At 33.7% G+C, this 21936-nt stretch overlaps 1 protein-coding gene across 1 annotated transcript; it reads left to right on the top strand.

Moving 5' to 3' along the window:
* Window positions 1-14187: 14187 nt before the first annotated feature.
* LOC133314275 (ethylene-responsive transcription factor ERF027-like) lies at window positions 14188-14874 on the top strand. The gene has a single exon (XM_061515725.1). It carries the CDS (start codon window positions 14188-14190, stop codon window positions 14872-14874), a length of 687 nt encoding a protein of 228 aa, XP_061371709.1.
* The last annotated feature ends 7062 nt before the right edge of the window (window positions 14875-21936 follow it).

Here is a 21936-nt window from a genome sequence, read left to right as displayed (position 1 = left end):
TGTCTCTGACTTCAGATAAACCTTAAACAGAGAAAAACCACATATCTATAGGCCACCCATTATTATTTGTTTTCTCGCATTTTTCCTTCCAAGCACGAGGACAATTTTAAGTTGTTGGTTCTCTCATTTGACATGTTTAAAAAATTAAGAGTAAATACTCATTTTGTCGTTATCAAATTTTACTATGTTCGCTTTAGTTCCTAACAAATAAAAAAGCTATTCGTGATCTTTAGAGTGGATCCATTTTAGTCTTTGAGACTAATGTGGGTCTTTTTTAAATTTATGAGGGTCTTTTTTGTATTTGTGAGGGACCATAATTTCAACTAAATGAGTCCACTCTGAATTTCTTAGAGACCACGAATAGCCTTTTTATTTGCTAGGAACTAAAGCAGATATCGTAAAATTTGCTGAGGATCGAAAAATGTATTTACTCAAAAATTAAAAAGAATTTTTTGCCTAATTATTAAAAGGTTTTGTATTTCTAATATTGTAGAATATAAAAATTATGGGAAAAAAGTATGTCATTTTAAATGACACACCTTATATCCTTTTACTCTCGTAAAAAGGTAGGACACACATTTAAAACTTTTTCCACTTATTCTCTCTCTCATGATTTATCTCCTTCTCACTTAAAATGACACAACTTTTCTCAAATATTATCTCTTACACATATAAAGAGTATAAAATTTATATTTTTCCCCTTTTCCACATCATTTTTTATGTGTACCTAAGAGATAATTTAATCCTTTACAACACCAAAAACGTCAAACTTATTATTAGATGAGAATCAATTCGTTAATAAACATATTGAAAGAAAGAAAAACATTCCTCAAAACCAAATCGTGCTAACGTAGTAACGCTAACCATATAGCTTTTCTTTTATTGTTTTATGTAATATAATGAATTTATTTTTCAATTATTAGTTGAAGGGAAAAATATTTATACTTTTAAAGAAGAGTAAATACCCTTTTTGGTCCCTAGCAATATTAGCGAAATTCATTTTAGTCCCTGACAATGTAAAAGTACCAAATTGGTCCCTAAAGTTATGAAAAAAGAGCCACGTTAGTCTTTCTGTCAACTCCTCCGTCACGGTCAAACTAACGGTGCTCATGTGGCACGTTATCTGCTGATGCGGACTCCACGGTGGACACGGTGGAAAGCTGGACGACTATGGTGGACACCCATGGAAAGCACGACGTCGTTTTACTTGAATGCAATTAATTGATAAAACCCAAATAATGAACCCTAAAATTGAAAAAAACCCAAATGCCTTCAATAGAACCCTAAACCGGAAACTCCATCCCCCAAATTGATGAGCAAATCTGTAAACAGCAAAATGCCACCAGAAAGTTTGCACTTTGATGATTGAAACTCGACGAAAGACATTAAGCCATCAACCGAATTTCTGGGCGTGGGAGAAGATGAGTGTTTCTTCGGGCATGGGGGGGGTCAAGTGGGAGTAAATCAATGGGGGGAAGAACAATGGCAAGGACCACTGGTTGGAGGTGCAAATGTGGGAGACAAAGTATTGTCTATACCTCCAAAACTGAGAGGAACCCAAACAGGGCTTTCCTTGGGTGTCCTAACTTCAAGGTACGAATTTGTAATCTACTCCTTTATTGAGTTGGAACACTTGCTAACCATGGTGTTTATTTTTTCAGGTGAAGAAGCCCTATTGTGATTTTTTTAGATGGGTAGATGACACGTGTAATGAACCCATGGAACTGGAAGAAGCAAGAATTCACACTGTGTAGTTGGATGTTGCTGAAATTAACTTCAAGTTGAAGTATGTGGAGATGATGATGAGAGAGCAAGATGTGAAGATTACTGAGCAAGGAATGAAGCTTCATCAGCAGGAAAGAAAACTGAATGATGTATACCTGAAGATGGTGGACGAGTTAGTTAGGATGGACAAAAAAATTAGGACAGTTGATAGGTCAGCTAGGGTCTTAGGTGCTTGTGTGGGTATGATCATGATCTGTATGTTTGTTGTTAGTGTTGTAAAAGTGAAAAAAAGTGACCTAAATGTATTTTTGCTTCATTGAATTGTAATGAGTACTCCTTCCTGTTGTTATACAAATTATGTGTTAGTTCAAATCTGTTTGTGTGTATTATCATATGACCTATTATAAAAAAGCCTTGAATGTATTCCTTAATATATTATGGCATTATATATTATTGCATAGTTAGGCATCGAATGAAGGATAAAAGATTGCTACATTGTATCACAAACAGATATAGATTGCTACTGATATAGACACATAACTCATGACATTGCTGATACAGAAGTTGCATACTGTTATGCATATTTTGTTACTGATTGCAAAACACGAGAACCAATTAGGTCCCTGGCAATGTTAGTCGAGGGTCGTTTTGGTCCCTGACAAAGTGCACGGGGCACTTATTGGTCCCTGATTCCAGAATTATAGGACATGAGTTGTTGATGTCCAAATCAACAAAATGCAGCACTCATTTTAAAAAACAGTAGTGCATTACATCAGATACACTTGCTGTCCCTGACTTATATGCTTTTGAATGCAGTCCAGATCAACAAAATAGAAGTATCACAAAAATGCAGCATGTAGAGGTCCAAATTGGTCCCTGACAATGATTGTCGGGGTCCTAATTGGTCCCTGCATCCAGAAAATTGGACATGATCTGTTTAATCAGTAACACAGCACAAACCTGCACCAGAATGCAAATATGGCAGCTAAATGACCAACAACAAGCTAACTCAGTTAAAAAACATAAAATGGACATGAACTTATCACATTCATCAACCCTGCCACATAACATGCATGTCTAGAAATAAACCAGTTACATATAATTGTCTTCCTACAACTACAAACCAGTAGTGCATTACAAATAAAAGCCAACTGATAGAAATTACAAGTGAGGCCTATAAATACAATCTTGGCCATGCATCAAAATGATTACATTATATCTGTAAAAGGCCTCCCAAAAAAAATGGCCAGAATGTACAAAAAAAAGGGCATTATATCCACTCATTTTCAGTTGGCTCATGCACTACTCCCTTGTTCGTCTTCATCAGCAGCTCATTTTCTTGAGGATCGCCTTGGTGGCATAAAACCAGGTGTTGTCATGAAGTGCATAAATCTGCTTCGTGTGCCAGTGCTGGCTGCCTTAATTGTCTCTTCAGTCAACACTGCATTTGCTTCTTCTGGATTTGAAGGAGGTGGGCTGCATCCTCTCAAGTTGATTTGTTGTGCCTGAGAACTACCAATTTCTGACGGGCCTCCTTGACTTAATGGGATTTCATTTACTGAGTCTGTGCCAATCCTCACAGATTGTGGTCTTGCTTGGCTCTTGTCTGTTTTGGAAGCTGCTGGCCCCTTACAACTCTTGCCATAGTGTCCAGTCTGACCACACTTACTACACTTGGCTTCATATGTCCTTTTAACTTTCTTTGTCATGCTCCCTTGGTCTTCAGTTGGGTCCTTCTTCCTGTGTTTCTTGGGTCGCCCAATTGGCCTTTTCAGTTTTGGTGGAAGAGGTTTGGGTTCATCAGATGCAGGCCAATACTTGTCCGAGTTCACTGGGTTTAAGGTGTGCTCATATGTGGCATGCAATGCATCAACTGTAAGCCATTGATGGACATAGTTCTCGGCTGGCTCGTTTTTGTGACAAATTGCTGCTATAGCATGCTCACAAGGCAGTCCAGTCAACTGCCATACATTGCATGCACATGTATGTGTTGTTAAATTGACTCCAACTCTATCACCTTTCCCACTGACCTCATACATATCTTGCTGCAGATTTCCAGTCCAAGTGGGTGTCCATGAATTGCTAAGAACCTTTAACTGATCCAGTTTCAATTGCTGAGCAGGAGCTATTTTACCCCGAACAGTTCCTAACACCCTCTGATGTGCAGCCATCCTCCTCATAATGTAGCATCTCAGTTCCTCCAATAGAGTGATAATCGGTTTTGACCTATATCCAACGATCTTGGCATTCCATACCTCTGCCATGTTGTTTGTGATATTATCACATTTAGACCAGTGGCTGAAATAAGCTTTCACCCAACTTGAGGGCTGGATGCCATCCAAGTACTTCCATGCAGCCTCATTCTTTACTTTCAACCGTGCCATGCATTGCTGGAACTGGGGGACAGTGGTGCATCTTGAACACTCCCAAACCATGGCTCGAATTGCCTTGTCTTTCCATTGCTTTATGAAATTCTTCCAAACGTGCTGCACACAAAAACGATGATATGCACCAGGCATCACCTCTTGCAGTGCTGGAATCAGCCCCTACACACAGACACAAAAAAAAGGTATCACAAAAACATATATAGATTGCCACAAAGTGTTGCTGACTCAAATAGACGAGGATCAAATAGGTCCCTGGCAATTGCCATCGAGGGTCGTTATGGTCCCTGAAAAATTGCACGAGGGACTAATTGGTCCCTGACATTATCAGGAATGCACTTAACATCAGAAATGCACTAAACATCAGCAATGCACTTAACATCAGCAATGCAGTTAAAAATGCAGTTTATGTAATCATGATAGGGTTAATAAGCAGGTAAATAACAGCAGAAAAAAATCATTCAACAATTGGATCAATCTGAATACTTAAGCAAGTTGAAATGAAACAAGCTTAACACACCTTCTGTTGGTCAGAAATAAAATTCCATCCAAACACTGCGTGAGGGCCAATGTCTTCCTGTAATAGGGTTAAAAACCACTTCCAGTTCTCTTTTGTTTCACTATCAACAATTGCATATGCAATGACATAGAAACTTTTGTTGGCATCCTCACCAACTGCACTTAACAATTGACCTCCATAATATCCTTTCAAGAAACATCCATCCAAACCAATTAAGGGCCTGCAGCCAGCTTTGAACCCTTTCTTGCATGCATCCAGACAAATGTACAACTTAGAAAATATGGGAGAGGAGTTCGGATCAGGTTGTGGGATCACTTGCATTTGACATGTAGACCCTGGATTGCTTCTCAATAGCTCACCTAAGTAGTCTCTCAATTTTGCGTACTGTTCTTTTTCGCACCCTTCTATTTTGGCCTTGGCTTTCTGAAGTGCTTTGGTCACTTTCTTCAAATGGACATGAACTTTGTACTCCTCTTTCATGTGGTCGTAGGCCTCAGCCCTTGTCATGTTCGGCTGTGTCATTAGCCTTTTTTCTAACTTCTTCGCAACCCAATCCCTACTTGCCCTCTTGTTTCTAAAAAGTCTGCAGCAAGTGTGTATGTTATTAAAAGTCTTGATTTGGAAAGCTTTCATTTTGTTGTTCCACGAACAGTAAATCGTCCAATCACATTCATCATTACTACACTTTGCTCGGGCCCTTACTTTGTCATTCTTCAGCCACTTGAATTGTCTTCCTAGATCAATACTGTAGTCTTTGACAGCATTTTTAAATAATTGAAGACTCGCAAACTCCATTCCTACCTCTAAGTGCACATGACCAAACTCCTCATGCACATTAAATTTTGGATTGACAACCTTTTCATCCTCTTCAGCACCACTTGAAGGAGGCGTGTTCAACTCTTCAGAGTTATACCCATACCCACCCTCCTCGAAAGACATTGACTTCTCCTCCTCTTCCATTGTATCTTCCCTTGCCACATCTTCAACCTTCTTTTTTTTCGTTCTCTTTTGCTTTTTTTTTCCAGCAGCTTTACCCTTCCCCTTGCACTCCTCTTCACTCTCTGTTTCTGTATCATACATAGGTGGAGGAGGATTATTTGCCTCATCCTCCACACTATCTTCTGAATCAGTAGAAAACCCATGACCACTGCCACCCTCATCCTCCAACCCATGACCACTGCCACCCTCATCCTCCGACCCATCACCATTGTCACCCTCATCCTCCAACCCATCACCACTGCCACCCTCATCCTCCTCTCCACCACTGCCACCCTCATCCTCCAACCCATCACCACTGCCACCCTCATCCTCCTCTCCACCACTGCCACCCTCATGTGCATGTGCAATAACTTCTTCTGGTGAAACATAGACAGGGGTTGCAATGCAATCTTCAAAATAAATTTCTATGAGATTGCCATTACTCAATGCAGCCTTGACCATCTCCACAATATCAGCGTCCGTATTCAAAGGCCTTAAACCTACATCTAAATCCGTTGCGTTTGGCATGAGCCACAACATTTGCTTACACGTCTCATACCCATAACCCTTGAACAGAGTATCAAGGTCACGCAGGTTGACGAAGTCAGCATCCATCTCAGGTAAGTCAACCATTTTGCCATTTACATAGGTTAGGACCCCTTTATCATCTCTCCTCAACACACCCCCATGATGATACCTTATCACTATGTATTCATCCATCTGGAAAAAAAAGCAACACAGGGCTGTAAATTACAATATATTCATGCGAACATCAGGGGCCACAAACCAATTTAAAAAATGGCAATAACCATGTACATCAAACTCATCACTGCCGAGAGGGGGGACAAGCCAATAACGTGGAAAAAAATTGCACCTTTACAAATTATGCATGCTCTAAAAAATTGGTGACCACAATGCACTAAAAAATGGCAATATACTTTACAAACCGGTAGTGAAGGGGACCACATACATAAATGGGTATTTTTTTTTAACCCTAACCATGATAACTCACAATGGAGCGCACATGGGGGACCATTCTCCAACAAAGAATAGACAACATCAGGTGATGGGGGACCACAAATATTGAAGATTTCCTAAAAAAACACTTACCTGCATGTAAGAAACCAGCACACTCGAACTTCCCTTAACCACCACAGGACCAGCCTTTCGACAACCTTCAAAGTCCACGCTTGATTGCCTTCCCTGCAACCACCGTCTTCGACAACCCTCACCGTTCAACGAAGCTTCCAGTGGAGGTCAACAATGGTCTTCCAATCATATGCAATAACTTAGTGAAAAAAATGAGTCTCCACGGTTACTTGCAGTGTTGGTGCCTCTTCATTTCTGAAGAGTAAAACGACGTCGTTTGTCCTTTGGAAAGCTTTACTATCCTTTTCATTCAAAACGTCGTCGTCCAGCTTTCCACCGTGTCCACCGTGGAGTCCGCGTTAGCAGATAACGTGCCACATGAGCACCGTTAGTTTGACCGTGATGGAGGAGTTGACAGAAGGACTAATGTGGCCCTTTTTTCATAACTTTAGGGACCAATTTGGTACTTTTACATTGTCAGGGACTAAAATGGAACAACAATATTTTTTATTTAAAATGTAAATTTAAAAAAAATTATTCAATTTCTCTCTCATTATTTCTATTATTTGTGTCTTTCTCTCACTTAAAATGACATATTTCTATGCAATGTTATTAGAACCGGACCGGTGATTGACCCGACCGAGATACCGGATCACTAGTTCAATAGTTCAAACGGTGGGTCATAGGTTGAACCGCATGACCCGGATATATATATAAATTTATATTTTATACTTAATCATATAATATATATATAAAATGGTGCATTTTTTTCAACAAGTGAAGGTAGTCTAGTGGCAAAAAGTGGCGCTCCTCATGCTAAAAGGTTGGGTTCGATCCCCAGCTGCGAAAACACTGATTGAACCGCGATTTATCACCGGGTCGAATGCTTAAACGGTCCAAGGCTGGAATTGGACCGATTAATGCACCGATTTCTGGGCCAATCAGTTGGACTTTTCTGCAAACGGATAAACACTAAACCCTTAGTTGAATAATAGTATTCAAAATTTGCAATGAAAATAAGGGATATGTTATACTAATTATCAATTTTTTTATCACCTCTTAATACTAAACTTATTATCGTTAGATCAAAATTAAATTAATTGCTCTCACTTCATGTCATTTTCTAATCGTTGATTTAATTTTGCTCAAACAATAACAAAATTGGTTATAAGAGATGTTAAACAAAGGATTTGATATTTTTCATATTGTAATTTTATCTTCTTCTTTTTTTGTAAATTGTAATTTTATCTTTTATATATATATAAAAGTGTGTGAAGCCATGTGAAGATAAGAGAGAGAGAAAAATAAAATATGAGATCCATATACTTTTATGAGGAAACTTTTTCTCCTTTTAAAGGAGAAAATTTTTCTCATGTTAATGACTCATAATATAAGTGGAGCCCACAAAATAGTGGAGAAAAAAAAATTAAATTGGGACCCACTTATGCTATGAGTCACTAAGATGAGAAAAAATTTCTCCTTTAAAAAGAGAAAATGTTTTCCCTACTTTTATATGTAAGTAAGAGATAAGATTTATCTTTTATAATATAAAAAATATCATTCTTTAAAAAAAATGGTGGGTATAGCCTCTTCGTGAAAATAATATCAAAAGAATGCAATGAAAATGAGTAAAAATTAACCTCGATATTCGTAACCCTTTCAGCAAGCCAAGAGCCGCAAACAAAGCAAATCTGGTCCAAGAGCAGTCGACAAAGCAAGTGAAGTGAAAGATATTCAGGAAGGGAAATACATATTCTCATATCTAATTTAATATAATCATGTCACATGAGGAGAGAATTTTAATCATTAATAATTAAATCAACGGTGATGATTATATAATTTCTTATATTTATATTTTATTTTTTTCTCCTTTATCACCATTAACTTACCCATATATAATTATGATTGCCCCACATGACATGATTATGTTAATTAACACATGCAGTGGCTAATTTTCAAAAAACTTGAAACATGATTTGCTACGTTTCAAACGTAGCTAAAGAAACGTGGCTAAATTAACCAGTGCCAAGGCACCTGCTGGCACCAACGTGGCTCCGCCACTGAACACATGAGAGGAAATAACACAATATACAATATACTTTCAGGAATACAATATATTATTTTTAAAACAGGAAATAACTTTCTTTCAGCAACATAAGAAAATGATTTGCCTTTTTTAATATCGCAGGTCAGACACGACCACTATCAAAAAATGGTCATGACAACCTTTTCACAATCAAATTTTTTTTTTAATTTATGTTTCCGGGAACAGAAATGGATAGAAAACTCGTTTGGTAAAATCGGTTTATTTTTTTGTTCCAAGAATGAATCGGTTTAATTTTTGTACTGGGGAATAGAAAAAAGAATCAAATTTTTTTTGTTTTTATTTATGTTTCCAGGAACAGAAATGGATAGAAAACTCGTTTAGTAAAATCGGTTTATTTTTTGTTTTCAAAATGAATCGGTTTAATTTTTGTGCTGGGGAATAGAAAAAAGAATCAAATTTTTTTGTTTTTATTTATGTTTCCGGGAACATAAATGGATAGAAAACTCGTTTGGTAAAATCGGTTTATTTTTTTGTTTTCAGAATGAATCGGTTTAATTTTTGTGCTGGGGAATAGATAAAAGAATTTTTTTTTTGTTTTTTTGTTCCCGAACACGAAATGAGAAACACTTATTTCTCTCAATCACTTTCCACCACTATGTCATCATCACCACCACCATCGTCCCGACACGACCACTGCCACCATCGTCGTTGTACCACCAATGTCATCGTCACCACCACTACCACCACGACGATGTCATCGCCGTCACCACCATCACCAACCACCACCACTACCACCACCGTCACCAACCACCACAACTACCATCGCAGCTACTGTCATCACCACCACCACCATCGTCACCACCACTATGTCACCATTACCACCACTATCGCCGCAGACACTGCCGTCACTATCACCATCTGCACGCCACCACGACGCCGCCGCTATCACCACCACACCATATGGAAAGGAAAGTGATGATCCAAAAAAAATATATGCTTAATAGAAATTATTTTTTATTATTTGCTGTGTTATCAAACACAATTCTCATTCTCAGAATAAAAATAGAACATGTTATCAAACACTTTTTTTTTTCTCAGAAACAATTTCAAGACACAGACATAAAAAATAATTATTTTTTTTACAAACAGTATCAGAAAATAGAATAATTATATTGCACACCCTAATTCTCCACTCCCCATAGACTACCTAGCCTATTCAATCCCAAACATAAAAATAAGCTAATAGGTACACCGTACACATCTTAATGCTAGTTCCGACTCCCATTATATAAAAACGAAGGCATGTGTGAAATTTATTTTGAAAATATTTTTTTTTATTTTCAGAATAAAAAATAAAAAAATTTGTTTAATAAGATCTGTTTTGTAAAGATAATTTTAAAATTAAAACTGTTTTTTTAATCAAATTTAGAGAATATATATGAGTAATTTTTATTTTGTATTTTGATTATTAATTAAAAAACACTTATTTATTAACTATTCTACAAAAATATTTTTAAGAAAAAAAATCAGAATACAATAGACGCCGTTGACTTGCACCTTAAATGTATGTGTTAAGGAATGGAAATAATATTTGATATTTTAGCAATTATTTTTACAAATAAATAATGAATACTTTTTTCTAACTCACAGATGCATTCTTTAATATAATCTTAATTTTTAAGGTTAGCATAGTAAAATATGACTGAATGGGTCATTACAATACAATAATAAAGATAGGGGAAAAATAATAAAGTTAAACGGATATATAGCTGCGCCTCAATTAATACAGGCAAAAGCAATATGGCATCCACTTGGCTCGGTCAATCAGTGCCAAAAAAAATCCCATAAAGAGAAATGCTCGGATAGATTTACTCCACTCTCCAAATCTATTTTACTATTTTACACTGTATGTTCTGAATTACACGGATTTGGATTCTATCGTGTGTAAAAGTGATTCTGTAATCATACTATTTGATCACAATGATTTATTGATGATAAAATAAGAGAAAAAAATATATATAATTTTTAAATGAGTGATTATAATAAAATAACATAATCACGTAATCACTTTTTCATATAAAAAGGATTCAAATCCAAATTCCACATAGCAAAACATCAAGTCGGACCAAAAAAAAAAAAAGACAAACTGGCTTTTCGCATTCGCATACAGACAAAACAACATCGGTGCGCTGTTCTGTTGGATAGCAATAGTGCCAAGTTGGCTTTAGGTTCTTCATATTTTCAACCATTCAATTCTGGATAGAACTTTTTATTAAATTTTGGTGTAATTCTTTTTTTCTTTTTTGTTATTATCTATTCTTAAATTAGCATAATAATCAAAATAAATTATCTTTTTAAATGTTGTTATAATTAAAAGCTTTTAATAATAGTTTAATAAGATAAATAATATAATGTGAAATAATATGTCACAGATATGATTCCATTGCTTTTCCGAGATATCTAATATCCGTGGGGTCGCAGGCCCATTGATTTTGCTTGACCCAGTCATTGTCATTGATTTCTTTTGCTCCTTTTCTTTACTCATTTTTAGGGGACCCTCCCTCTAAACCTGAAAATAATTGCTGTCAAACAAATTCACGTGTATTCACCATGTGATTCGGGGGACAAGGGGACACTGGGCATTGAGCAATGAGAGATCTATAGTATGTTTGGATATGCTTTTATTTTTTGAAAAAAAAAACTTTTTTTTTAATATAAATTTTAAAAACTAATTTTGAAAGCAGAAGAACAATTATAAATTTTATTTATTTATTTATCAAAATTATATTTATAACTATAAAATTGCAGTCCTAAAGTAATTCAAAATTTTAAAAAATTAAATTTATTTACAAAAATGTCATTAATCAAACATCATAATTATAAAATTAGTGCCGCAAAAATAATAAAACTAAAAAATAATTTTAGAAAACATGTCTGTTTGAACATATTTTTGCTTTTTTATTTTTAAAAACTGTTTTGAATATAAATTTTTAAAATTTATTTTGAGAGTAAAAGAGCAATAAAATGTGTTTTAATATATTTATATTTAAAGTTATAAATTAAAAAAAATATGAAGTTTCATAATTATAAGTTTGCCACCGAAAGTAATTTAAAATTAAAAAATTATATTTATTTATAAAAATGTTATTAATGAATACTTATATTTATAAAATTTGTCATCGCAAAACAAAATAGAAAACAACTTTTGAGAATATTCCTAAGTTGTTCTGCATTTTTAATTTTTTTTAGTAGACTGCATTTTTAGTTTTTAAGACCAAAAAATAATTATTGTTTTGGAAGTCATTTTCTAAAACAACCTTTTCCAAATAGTTTTTTTTAAAAAAAAAAAAAAAAAAACTCAAAAATTGCTTTTAAGAATAGAAATCTAACAAACCCATTGAAAATCATTTTTTACTGTGCTAGTTGTTCTCCTTTTTTTAGTTTTAGAAACCGTTCTTGTCTTGAGAATCATTTTTACAAAATAATCCTTTTTAAACAATTTTTGTTTGTTTTAAAAACTGAAAAAAAAATTAAGAAAAAAAAAACCAAACATTTTTTATGTAGTTATTAAGATATTATTTATTATATGTTGTTAGATATATTTAATTTAGTTTTATATAATTATATCTTGGTACTTTAGTTTTATTTTAATTTTTTGTTATTGTCTTATTGGTGTTTACTACATAGAGTATACTCTAAACTTCATGGGAGAAATGCTATGGTTTCAGCGACAAGGAATAATGTTCCAAATGGGTCTGGGACTGTACGAGCATATAATGTGGCCCAGGGAGTCAGGGACCAATTACAGAAGCTGAAAATGATCGCAAATTATGTAGCTAGGTCAGATTTTTTATGATTCGAACACCAGCAACCTAAAAGAGAGAATATGATATCCCAAAGATATTTTGCTTTTGAGAACAAAGGTATAATAATGACATGATTGATTACCATCTAAATAATTTAGGGCGATTCACCTTTAGGATTCGTCAATGGTCTGTTTTTTTTCTTTGTCCATTTATGAATGAACAAAAAATGGAATTAATAGATGAGCTCATTGACTATGGGAATTCGTGACCGTACACATTTCACAATTGGTATTGGCAGAAATTTCACTAGTGGCTTCTCGTTTGGATTTAGGTATTGTAAGCTGCTCTCGCCATCCTATATATTATTGTAAGCTGCAATTCTAGTTAAAGCTCTTATGGTGGTCGACACTTCTTAATTATGATGGGAAAAAGAGAGAGGTATTCATATGTGAAAATGAAAAAAATAATAATTAATATTAAGGATGTGTATATAATATTGAATTAAAAAATCAGGGGATTGAAAATTCTTTTAATCTTGTTTTTGGTTATATTTTTTTAATCATTTCCTTCCCCATTTTTTCTATTTTTCTCTCGACTACACAATGGGTTTCTTCTTTGGCATGGAAAACGTTAACAATAACATTGTCTCTTGGTTGGAATTCGAATGAGGCTAAAATACAACTTGCTTTAATTGTTTTAGTTAATTTCTTATATTTTGTTATGGTAATAAATTAACATATCTGTTAAAATTTGCACTAAGGGTGTTAATCCCCAAATTCATAATTTTATTCTACTTCCCATTCCCACGTTTGTATTCCACGTTATTCTGCAAAGTTTCTTCTCATCCTTTCTACTGTCTTGAGTTCACTGTGTTGTTTTAATGTGCATTTTGATTATATACATTTTCATATCAGTATTATATATGAAAATGTCTCTAGAGATGCAATTGGATGAGCTAGGCAAGTTACCTTTCCTTATATTTCGTGTTCATTGAATTTGACATCTAATATTTTTAAATTGAATATACAAAATTTGGTGTGATAGATTTAATTAATTAATGAAGCGTGTACTAAAATTTATTTTTGAATGAAAGTAATTAAGTCTGAAAGACATATTTTTGGTTGAAATCTTCAATTAAGTTAATGAATCTAAATATTAAAATAAATAAATAAATAAAACATCATATTTTTGTAAGTTATAGTTAAACTTAAAAAACTATTCAGCGCTTGCTTGAACTGTTGTGTGCGCCAAATACGTGTTAACAGTGTGGCCTCACTTTGACAAATAGCTATTAACTATGTCGACCTAAACAAGAGTGTCAAGCCCATTAATTGAAGTCCTTGTCCGCGGGTTTCCCACGCTTTATCCCATTGGTTCAGTCTCTCAGTTCCTTTTGATATAATAATTATTAAACCCCCACTTTGGCAATTCAGGACCTTTGAGGTTTACAACTCACACCTCTTTCTTTCTCCTTTTGTCTTTGAGTTGAGCCTATAGCATACACATTAAGAATCAAAACCCTTAATTACCAGGCACAGCAGCTACCACTGCCACTATCATCAATTTCTAATCTCAACAACAACAACAACAACAACATATTCTCGTTTCTATGTAAATACTACTTATATTAGTGTCTACATGGATGGTAACCCTTACCCTCCTCCTTATGGAAACGTGGCTCCACCTCCTCCTATTCAAGTCCCTGATGATAATCAGTTTGTTGTGTCCTCCTCCTCAGCAACCCCAACCCCAACTGGATCATCATCATCTCCAATAATAAGTGAACGTCATGCCACCGTGCGTTACCGTGGAACCCGTTCTCGGAGTGGGAAATGGGTGTCTGAGATACGTGAGCCACGTAAAACGACACGCATTTGGCTCGGAACATACCCAACAGCTGAAATGGCTGCAGCTGCTTATGATGTTGCTGCTCTCGCTTTGAAAGGCCCTGACACTCCTCTCAACTTCCCCAATTCCATTCTCTCTTACCCGATTCCTGCTTCCTTATCTGCATCTGATATACGTGCTGCTGCTGCTGCTGCTGCTCAAGCTAGGCAAGTGAACATGACACCACAACAACAAACTGCACAAGGAGGAGGACAACCACAACAACAACAACAACAGTACCCTTTTTCTGCACTTGAGAGCTCTTCCAGTGGACAAGTTGAGCAATACATTGATGAAGATGAGCTTCTGAACATGCCGAATTTGCTTGATGATATGGCCAGGGGAATGCAAGTTAGCCCTCCCAGGATTACTTCCTTTTCTTCTGATGATTCTCCTGGGAATTCTGATGGAGATAACCTTTGGAGTTATACTTACTGAACAGATCAGATTTGTATGATCTAGTAATTATTAAGTTAGTTTCTGTGTGTTTCATTTCGTTTTAATTTGCCCCTCTTTCTAGTTTAGGTACTGTACTTATCTTGCAGCTGATTTGGGTTTTGGTGCTGATTAGGTTGCCGTGTATATAGGACATTCAAGGGATAAGGTCACTTTCAATTTTACTTTGTTGACCAAAGATCGATGCCTTCTATTTTAGGGAATTATCTGATCAGTTTCGTGTTAGATCCGTAGTTTCCGTACGATCTAATCAGTTTGGGGAACCTAGCTATTACAGCCTAAGAATTATTCAGTGTAAAAAAGATCCTAGCTCTTCCTCTCTATCACCATATATGATTCTATGTCTCGGGTTTGCCCTTGCCCTTGCCCTTTTTCTTGTGTTTTCCATTGAATAAAACTACTTCCGGCAATTCATTTGCTGCTGAGATTGTGATGTTTTTACAAGTTTCTGGATTTTCATATATATATGTGTCAAAGCACTTTTAATTTAAGAAATGATGATCATGTATATATATATCTGAAGCCACAAATTACAATGCTCACTATGTTTCTTATTATGATCATGACTCTCTTCATTAGTATATATATGATTCAAGGTTCATCAAACGATATGAACTGCATCAGCTATTAGCATTTATGAAAGTTAAGGAAATGACTGATTTCGAACTAACAGATCCGTTTGATACTGCTTCTCTATTAATTAGATTAGAAGGTTTCATGCTTGCCCTCTTTTTCATTCACTATATATATGTTGTCAAGAGAGATTTTCTTGGTATTAAATCGTCTTTCAGGTCTGTTGTGTTGTTGGAACAAGACATTTCTGAGTCCAGATATCCATATATATACATTCATGTCGGTAGCCTAGTTGTATTTGTAGTGCATGATTATAATGTAACAGGTTTCTGCTTCTCATAATAAGTAGGAGGATTCTATCACTAAATGATTCTGTGTTCATCAAAATTTGAACAATGAACAGACAATTATTAAAAAGAGATCTATGATGCGCGCAGCAACTGCAGATGACAATCACTCCTTTTCTTTTGGTTTTCCTTCCTCTTATCAATCGTATGACCAATGGCATGTGTACAAAGAATTTCTTGGATTAGACCCGGATTTCATATAAATATTGTTTTGGAAATTGAAACATGGATCAAGATAGGACACTCTTGTATACATGACAGTACATTTAACTTTTGGAGGCCTTCCTTTGTCCATCTTTGCCGACATGATGCAAAGTTTGCGGCGATGGTTATGACAGAATGTTGATTGTTGAACGTTGATCTAACCAAGGCGCCTCTATTTGAACAGTAACAGCTTTTCCTTTGCAAGTGTCATATTTATCAATGGTATGTTTGATTAGGACAAGGATGAAATGTTAGTGCAATTCACAAAGTTACATATATCTTCTGTTTGTTTTAGTTTAGAAGATGAAAATGTCCTCTAATGATATGGTAGTGTGCTTCACTAATCGAGTTATTAGAGATGCAGCAATAATATTAGCTAGAAATAATATAAAATCATTGGAAGCCCATTGGGTTGGTTATTTATTACGGTATGAGGTAAACATATCAAGAGTTCGATCGTCACCTCATTTTTTAGTAAAATTAAGTAAGCTAGCTTTTGTGTGAGGGATGTGTTGGAGATATATAATATAAAACTATTGAAGGCAAATCACTTATCAGCTTAAATTATTGGACAAATTTTGTTTATCAAAATGACAACAAATGATTTTATAACCAATGAAATTTAACTAATCTTAACTTCATTTCAAAATATGAAGATTATTTAGTGGAAGATTGGATATCATTTATTTTCTTCTTCAATAATATATTAATTTGGGATAAAGGTGCAGTTGATGTTGATTGTGATAATATATATTTAGAATGCCAGTTTCAGATTCATAATTTAGGTTCAGGATGTTTGGTGGATATTAATGTTAAATAAGAAGGATGTTTTTGTTGAAATAAAAATTATTATCCCATAATTTTAGATGGAAAATGTTATATTTACAAATTTTTCGTTTATAAACTCTTACAAACTACATTACGTCTGACCGGTCATACTTCAATCAAGAGTGTATAACTAGTCATACTTAGTGTAATTTATAAAAAAAAATTGTAAAGAGATACTTCCCCTTTTAGATATATTATAATCAAGTTTGTTTGTAGAATTAAAATTGTAAATACGATAGATAAATGACAACTCGTAAAAAAACAAATGATAAGATAAATGACAGTCTCATTATATGATATGACAGTTAATATACTCTTCGATGAAAAAAAACTTTAATTTTATCTAATTTCAATAGAAAAGAGTGTTGATGTTAAAATTTTAAATATTAAGTTACTTTGAAATATCTCACATTTGAAAATAAAAAAAAAAGAAAGAAAAGTCGAAAGTTAACTATCTTATTTTATTTAAAAAATAAAGAAAAACCAAAACCGTTTGTGTATGGTGATGTTATATTAATAATTTTATATCTTTCTAATATATCTTTTCACACAAAAGCTCTTTGAGCTTGAAAGTTGGATATTGCACATGCTCATTTTTTGGTTTATCTTATGTTTTATAAACCCAATTTTTTTTTTTGGGTAACACTACAGACCCAATTTTAATTCTACCTTGTGTTGATTTAATTTCACTAGAAAATGGGATCGTGAGAATCGAATTTATGACCCTGTACTCATCTTGGCTTTGAAAATACCCTTTATTTTTTATTTTAAATCCCAAAATAATGTCATTTTAGTATTGTAGTAGATAATTTTATCTTTTGTAAGAAATGTTAATTCCAAAAATTAAATATTCAATATAGATCATATTTGAAAAGACTTTTATTTTAATATTTAAGTAAGTTAATTCAACCATACATATACATTTAAAAGGATGAATAATTTTCATTCACAAGTTCAATGTAAGTACCTCCAACTTGCAGAAAATACCAGCGGCCCCGCCTCCTTCCTCCCCCTACCTTTTAATGTTTTTAAAATAATCTTATACTTATGACCAAGACTTACGAAAGGTATTATAGTTTCATTTCAGATTACGTAGAGGTTGAGTTGTTTTATTTTCTCTAAATTAACAAATATAACACAACTACCTCATGAAGGTTGGAGGTTAAAGAAAAAAAAAAAGCAATGTCAGTTTGTGAGGGGCAGCTATTTCCCTTTTCCAAAAATTTTAAAAGCTACTAAATGGTCTAAATTGGGTTTACTTCAGCCACTTAAAAAAGGAAGTTGTGTTAGAGATCGTGGGGTCAAGTGGGGAATATGAGATGGTTCCACACAATTCTAGATTTTTGGAGATTCTTGGGTTTCGTTTGTCTAGATGCCAACAATCGGGTTAATAGTAGGCTTTTCAGTGGGAAGGATTTTTTTGGAGTGGATATTCTCGTGTGTTAGTTAATATAATTATGTTATATGATAAAATTCCAACCATACAAGGGTATATGGATGATGATAAAGAAAAGAGAGAAAAAAAATAAAGACAGAAAGTTACATAATTATTACCATTGATTTGATTATTAATGAATTAGTGGTTCAACCGTATTCAATCGAATTTCAAAATAATATATAATTAATATTAAATTATATTATAAACATCAACAAATAAAAATGATCATCGAATTTCGAAATAATATATAATTAATATTAAATTATATTATAAACATCAACAAATAAAAATGATCAAGTTATAGGCTTCTGATCCTCATGGGACTCAAGTTCGAATCTCATTGCTTATAAAATGTATTTATTTACACAATTTAACATAAATTGGTTGAATCGCATGTCATGACTGGTTCACTAGGTTAATATCGGTTTGATTATATGACTGATCCAATGCCCAACTCAAACGGGTGAAAACACTAAGTCACCGAAATCAAGGTTGATTCGGCCAAATCAGATTTTGAGACTATTAATTTTCAGTTTTGTATCTCTTTTTTTTTGGGGGAATATGACTCTTCTGTCATAGGAAAAAAAAATTTCCTACCCACTCAATCAAAAATGGGACCCACTAGTAAAGACAAGAAAAATAAAATAAAATAAAATAGGTTACAGTGCATATGTGATGAGTCTGCAGGAAAAAGTTCATCTACAGCATAAGAAAATACAAACTTTTTTTTTAACATAAATCCAGTTTACTCAAGTTAGGTAACTTGAGTTATTAAATTTTTAATTCATCATTCATTATGATATTGATTTATGATGCGTCACTAATATAATAACTGAGTATACCTAACTAAAAGTTTTCCATATTTATGGAAGTATTTCTCAATAAAGGAAAACTCATGTATGATGATATTTGGATAAATAAAGAACAGCTTACTTCCCAGCTTAGTTAGGTCACCATGAACATGTTTTACAGGTTCTTGTCGGGAGAGAAAAATTCCCAATAATGTAATTCTCTTAACATCATCCTAACTATTTAAAATAGAAAATGTTAATTAAAATGTAAAAATTATTTAATACTTTAAAATTTTGAGAAATATTTGATATTTTTCTTCTTTATAATTTATTTAATATGGGTATTACTAAGAAAATCCATTAACAAATTTACAAAAAAAAATTCATTAAAAATATATCTGAAAATATTCATCAATATGGAGTTTCTAGCCTTAAAGAGATAATACATAGCTAATGTTATGACCCATATAAGGGGCTCATTGGTTTACAGGCCCAACAAGGGGCAATCTAAGATTTAAATCAAGTATAACTACGAAAAGATATCCATTAAGGATATCAATCCTAATACGACAGTATGACGAATGGGCCTGGGCCATCATCAGAGGAACTAAAAGTCCAGAATCTACTACCCACAGGTAAACCCTATAAATAAAAAGTAAAACTTACAGGTACGTTATGCTCTCTCTTACTGTTATACTGTTACGGTGCACACACACACATCCCCTTTGGCAAAACAATTATTGTTTTATTGTGCATAATAATTTGCTTGACTCAAGGGTATCTCCTCCATAAATACCTTGGAGAGGACACTAGATCCAAGATCAACGTACTTGTCCATTGGGTTAGACATTTCTGTCTACAGAACAACTAATAACATATTTTTTGTTTTACAATTTTTTTTAACTTTATTTTATGTAAAAACAATTTTCTTTAGGTTACTTATTATGTAAATTTTAAAAATTCTCAAATCATTATTTTTGGACAAATACATCCTTTTATTTATTTATTTTTTACATAAAATTAAATTAGAAAATTATACCAAACTCAAACTACGCCTAATGAGAGGGAAAGATTAAACGAATTATGTCAATCCTAGTGGTAAAACGAGGAAAGGGCTAGCACGCTATCACAACCCCCCTCCAAATCACATTGCATTGCCAGAACCTATGTTGTATATTTGAAAGAGGTTGACCTCCTTGCTTCTGTCATGTTACAATCCTCTTGCCGCTGAGCTCCCTTTCTCCTCGGTCAATAGAGAAAAGATTTGAAAATGACTATTCTGCTCAGAAATGAAATGTTTCAAATGTTCCCCTCTTCAAGTTTATATTATTTCTAATTTTTTTTGTCATTATATTTAGAACTATCTTTCCTCAAAACTTATAGAACCCTTGAGTACCATTTTTTTATTTTTGTTGTATAAATAGTTGTAATTTCAAAGAAAAAATTTACGTTATAATTGTGCCCCCTTAAAAGTATCTTTGACTCCACCATTTGTTTTGGACCCTTGTAATGGGCCCTTAACAGCCACACAAAATAGGTAAAACCCTATTATAATTGGGTTTATATTCATCATGCAACATGATACAATCACTTTTCCTACACACACAACATTTTGTGAATCTCACACTTTTAGAAGCAAAAAAAAAAAAAAAAACTAAGGCACAAAAAACGAATCTCGATAACATGACACAGTCATTTTTCCTACAACATAACTTTTATAAAACCCATTATAATTATAAGGTTAAGCCTCACAGTAGGAACTTTGGAACCCTAATCCTTATTCACTATCATTGCACACACCACACATGTCCTTTGGCTTTTTGCCCCCTCATAATGCATAGTGATCTGCCACCATTGACGACTATTTCCTTCATAAACACAGTTGAACCATAAATCCTACAGTAACATTGATCCTTTGGGATGAAACACGATTCAACCCTCATTAGTGACATACCTCTATATATTTCGAGCTTTGAACAAATATAAAAACTAAACTTACCAAATGGGTGTTAGTTGTAGTGGTTAAAAATATTTGTTTAAACCTAATGTTGAATGTTCAATTGTTGGATAAGCATTCTTATATATCTTAATTTTTTTTTACTGTATTATATTCGGCTATATCATTTTTGTTGAGCTTCCTTATGGCGATCAAAATAACCAATTCTTGGAAATTCTTATAGTTAGTCAGTCCAATAATTATTCGAGTATATCACACGTGGTTGAATCTAATATTGTTGATGAAGGATTGGATTGAGATGTTTTTCACGAAATGACTGGATTGTTGGCGAGATCATCAGCGAGATAATTGATCCGGTGTAGAAGTGTTTGATCAGTTTGAGGAAACTTGAAAATGTGCCTACAAGGCACTATGATGTTCAAATTAATTTAGTATTCAAAAGTATTCAAGTATTAATAAATAGATAATCTTACTCAAGTCAGTAAAAGTAGGCCCATAACCTATTTTCCAAATAGATTTTTTAAAAAGATTTGAGCTAGTTCTATTTTCTTGAATTTATTTGATGTAAACCGGGTCATACATAGAACGAAAGATAGACATCACACACTTGTTTAGTTTTAAAGTTTGTTATGTTGTCCCACTCTTTTTTCGCCGGCTTAACAACAGAGTAAAATAATGGGTTTGTGACCATTGTAAAGTAAAGTGCGTGCAATAACCATTTTTTGTCTTATATAATTGGTAATCTGCATAACTGTAGAGAAGAGTTTATGTATAAAGGATTCTTATGTGCTTATTCAATAAAATTTTTATTTTATATAAATAAATGGTGAATATATAATACATTAGTTATAACTCTGTAACTTTAATTAAAACAAAAATAATGATAACCCGTATAATTAATTTAGT

Source organism: Gastrolobium bilobum, unplaced genomic scaffold (genome assembly GCF_033153095.1).
Source record: "Gastrolobium bilobum isolate Gb01-03AN ecotype WA unplaced genomic scaffold, APGP_CSIRO_Gbil_v1 utg30291, whole genome shotgun sequence".
Classification (NCBI taxonomy): Eukaryota; Viridiplantae; Streptophyta; class Magnoliopsida; order Fabales; family Fabaceae; genus Gastrolobium; species Gastrolobium bilobum.
This window is presented reverse-complemented; position numbering and strand designations above follow the sequence as displayed.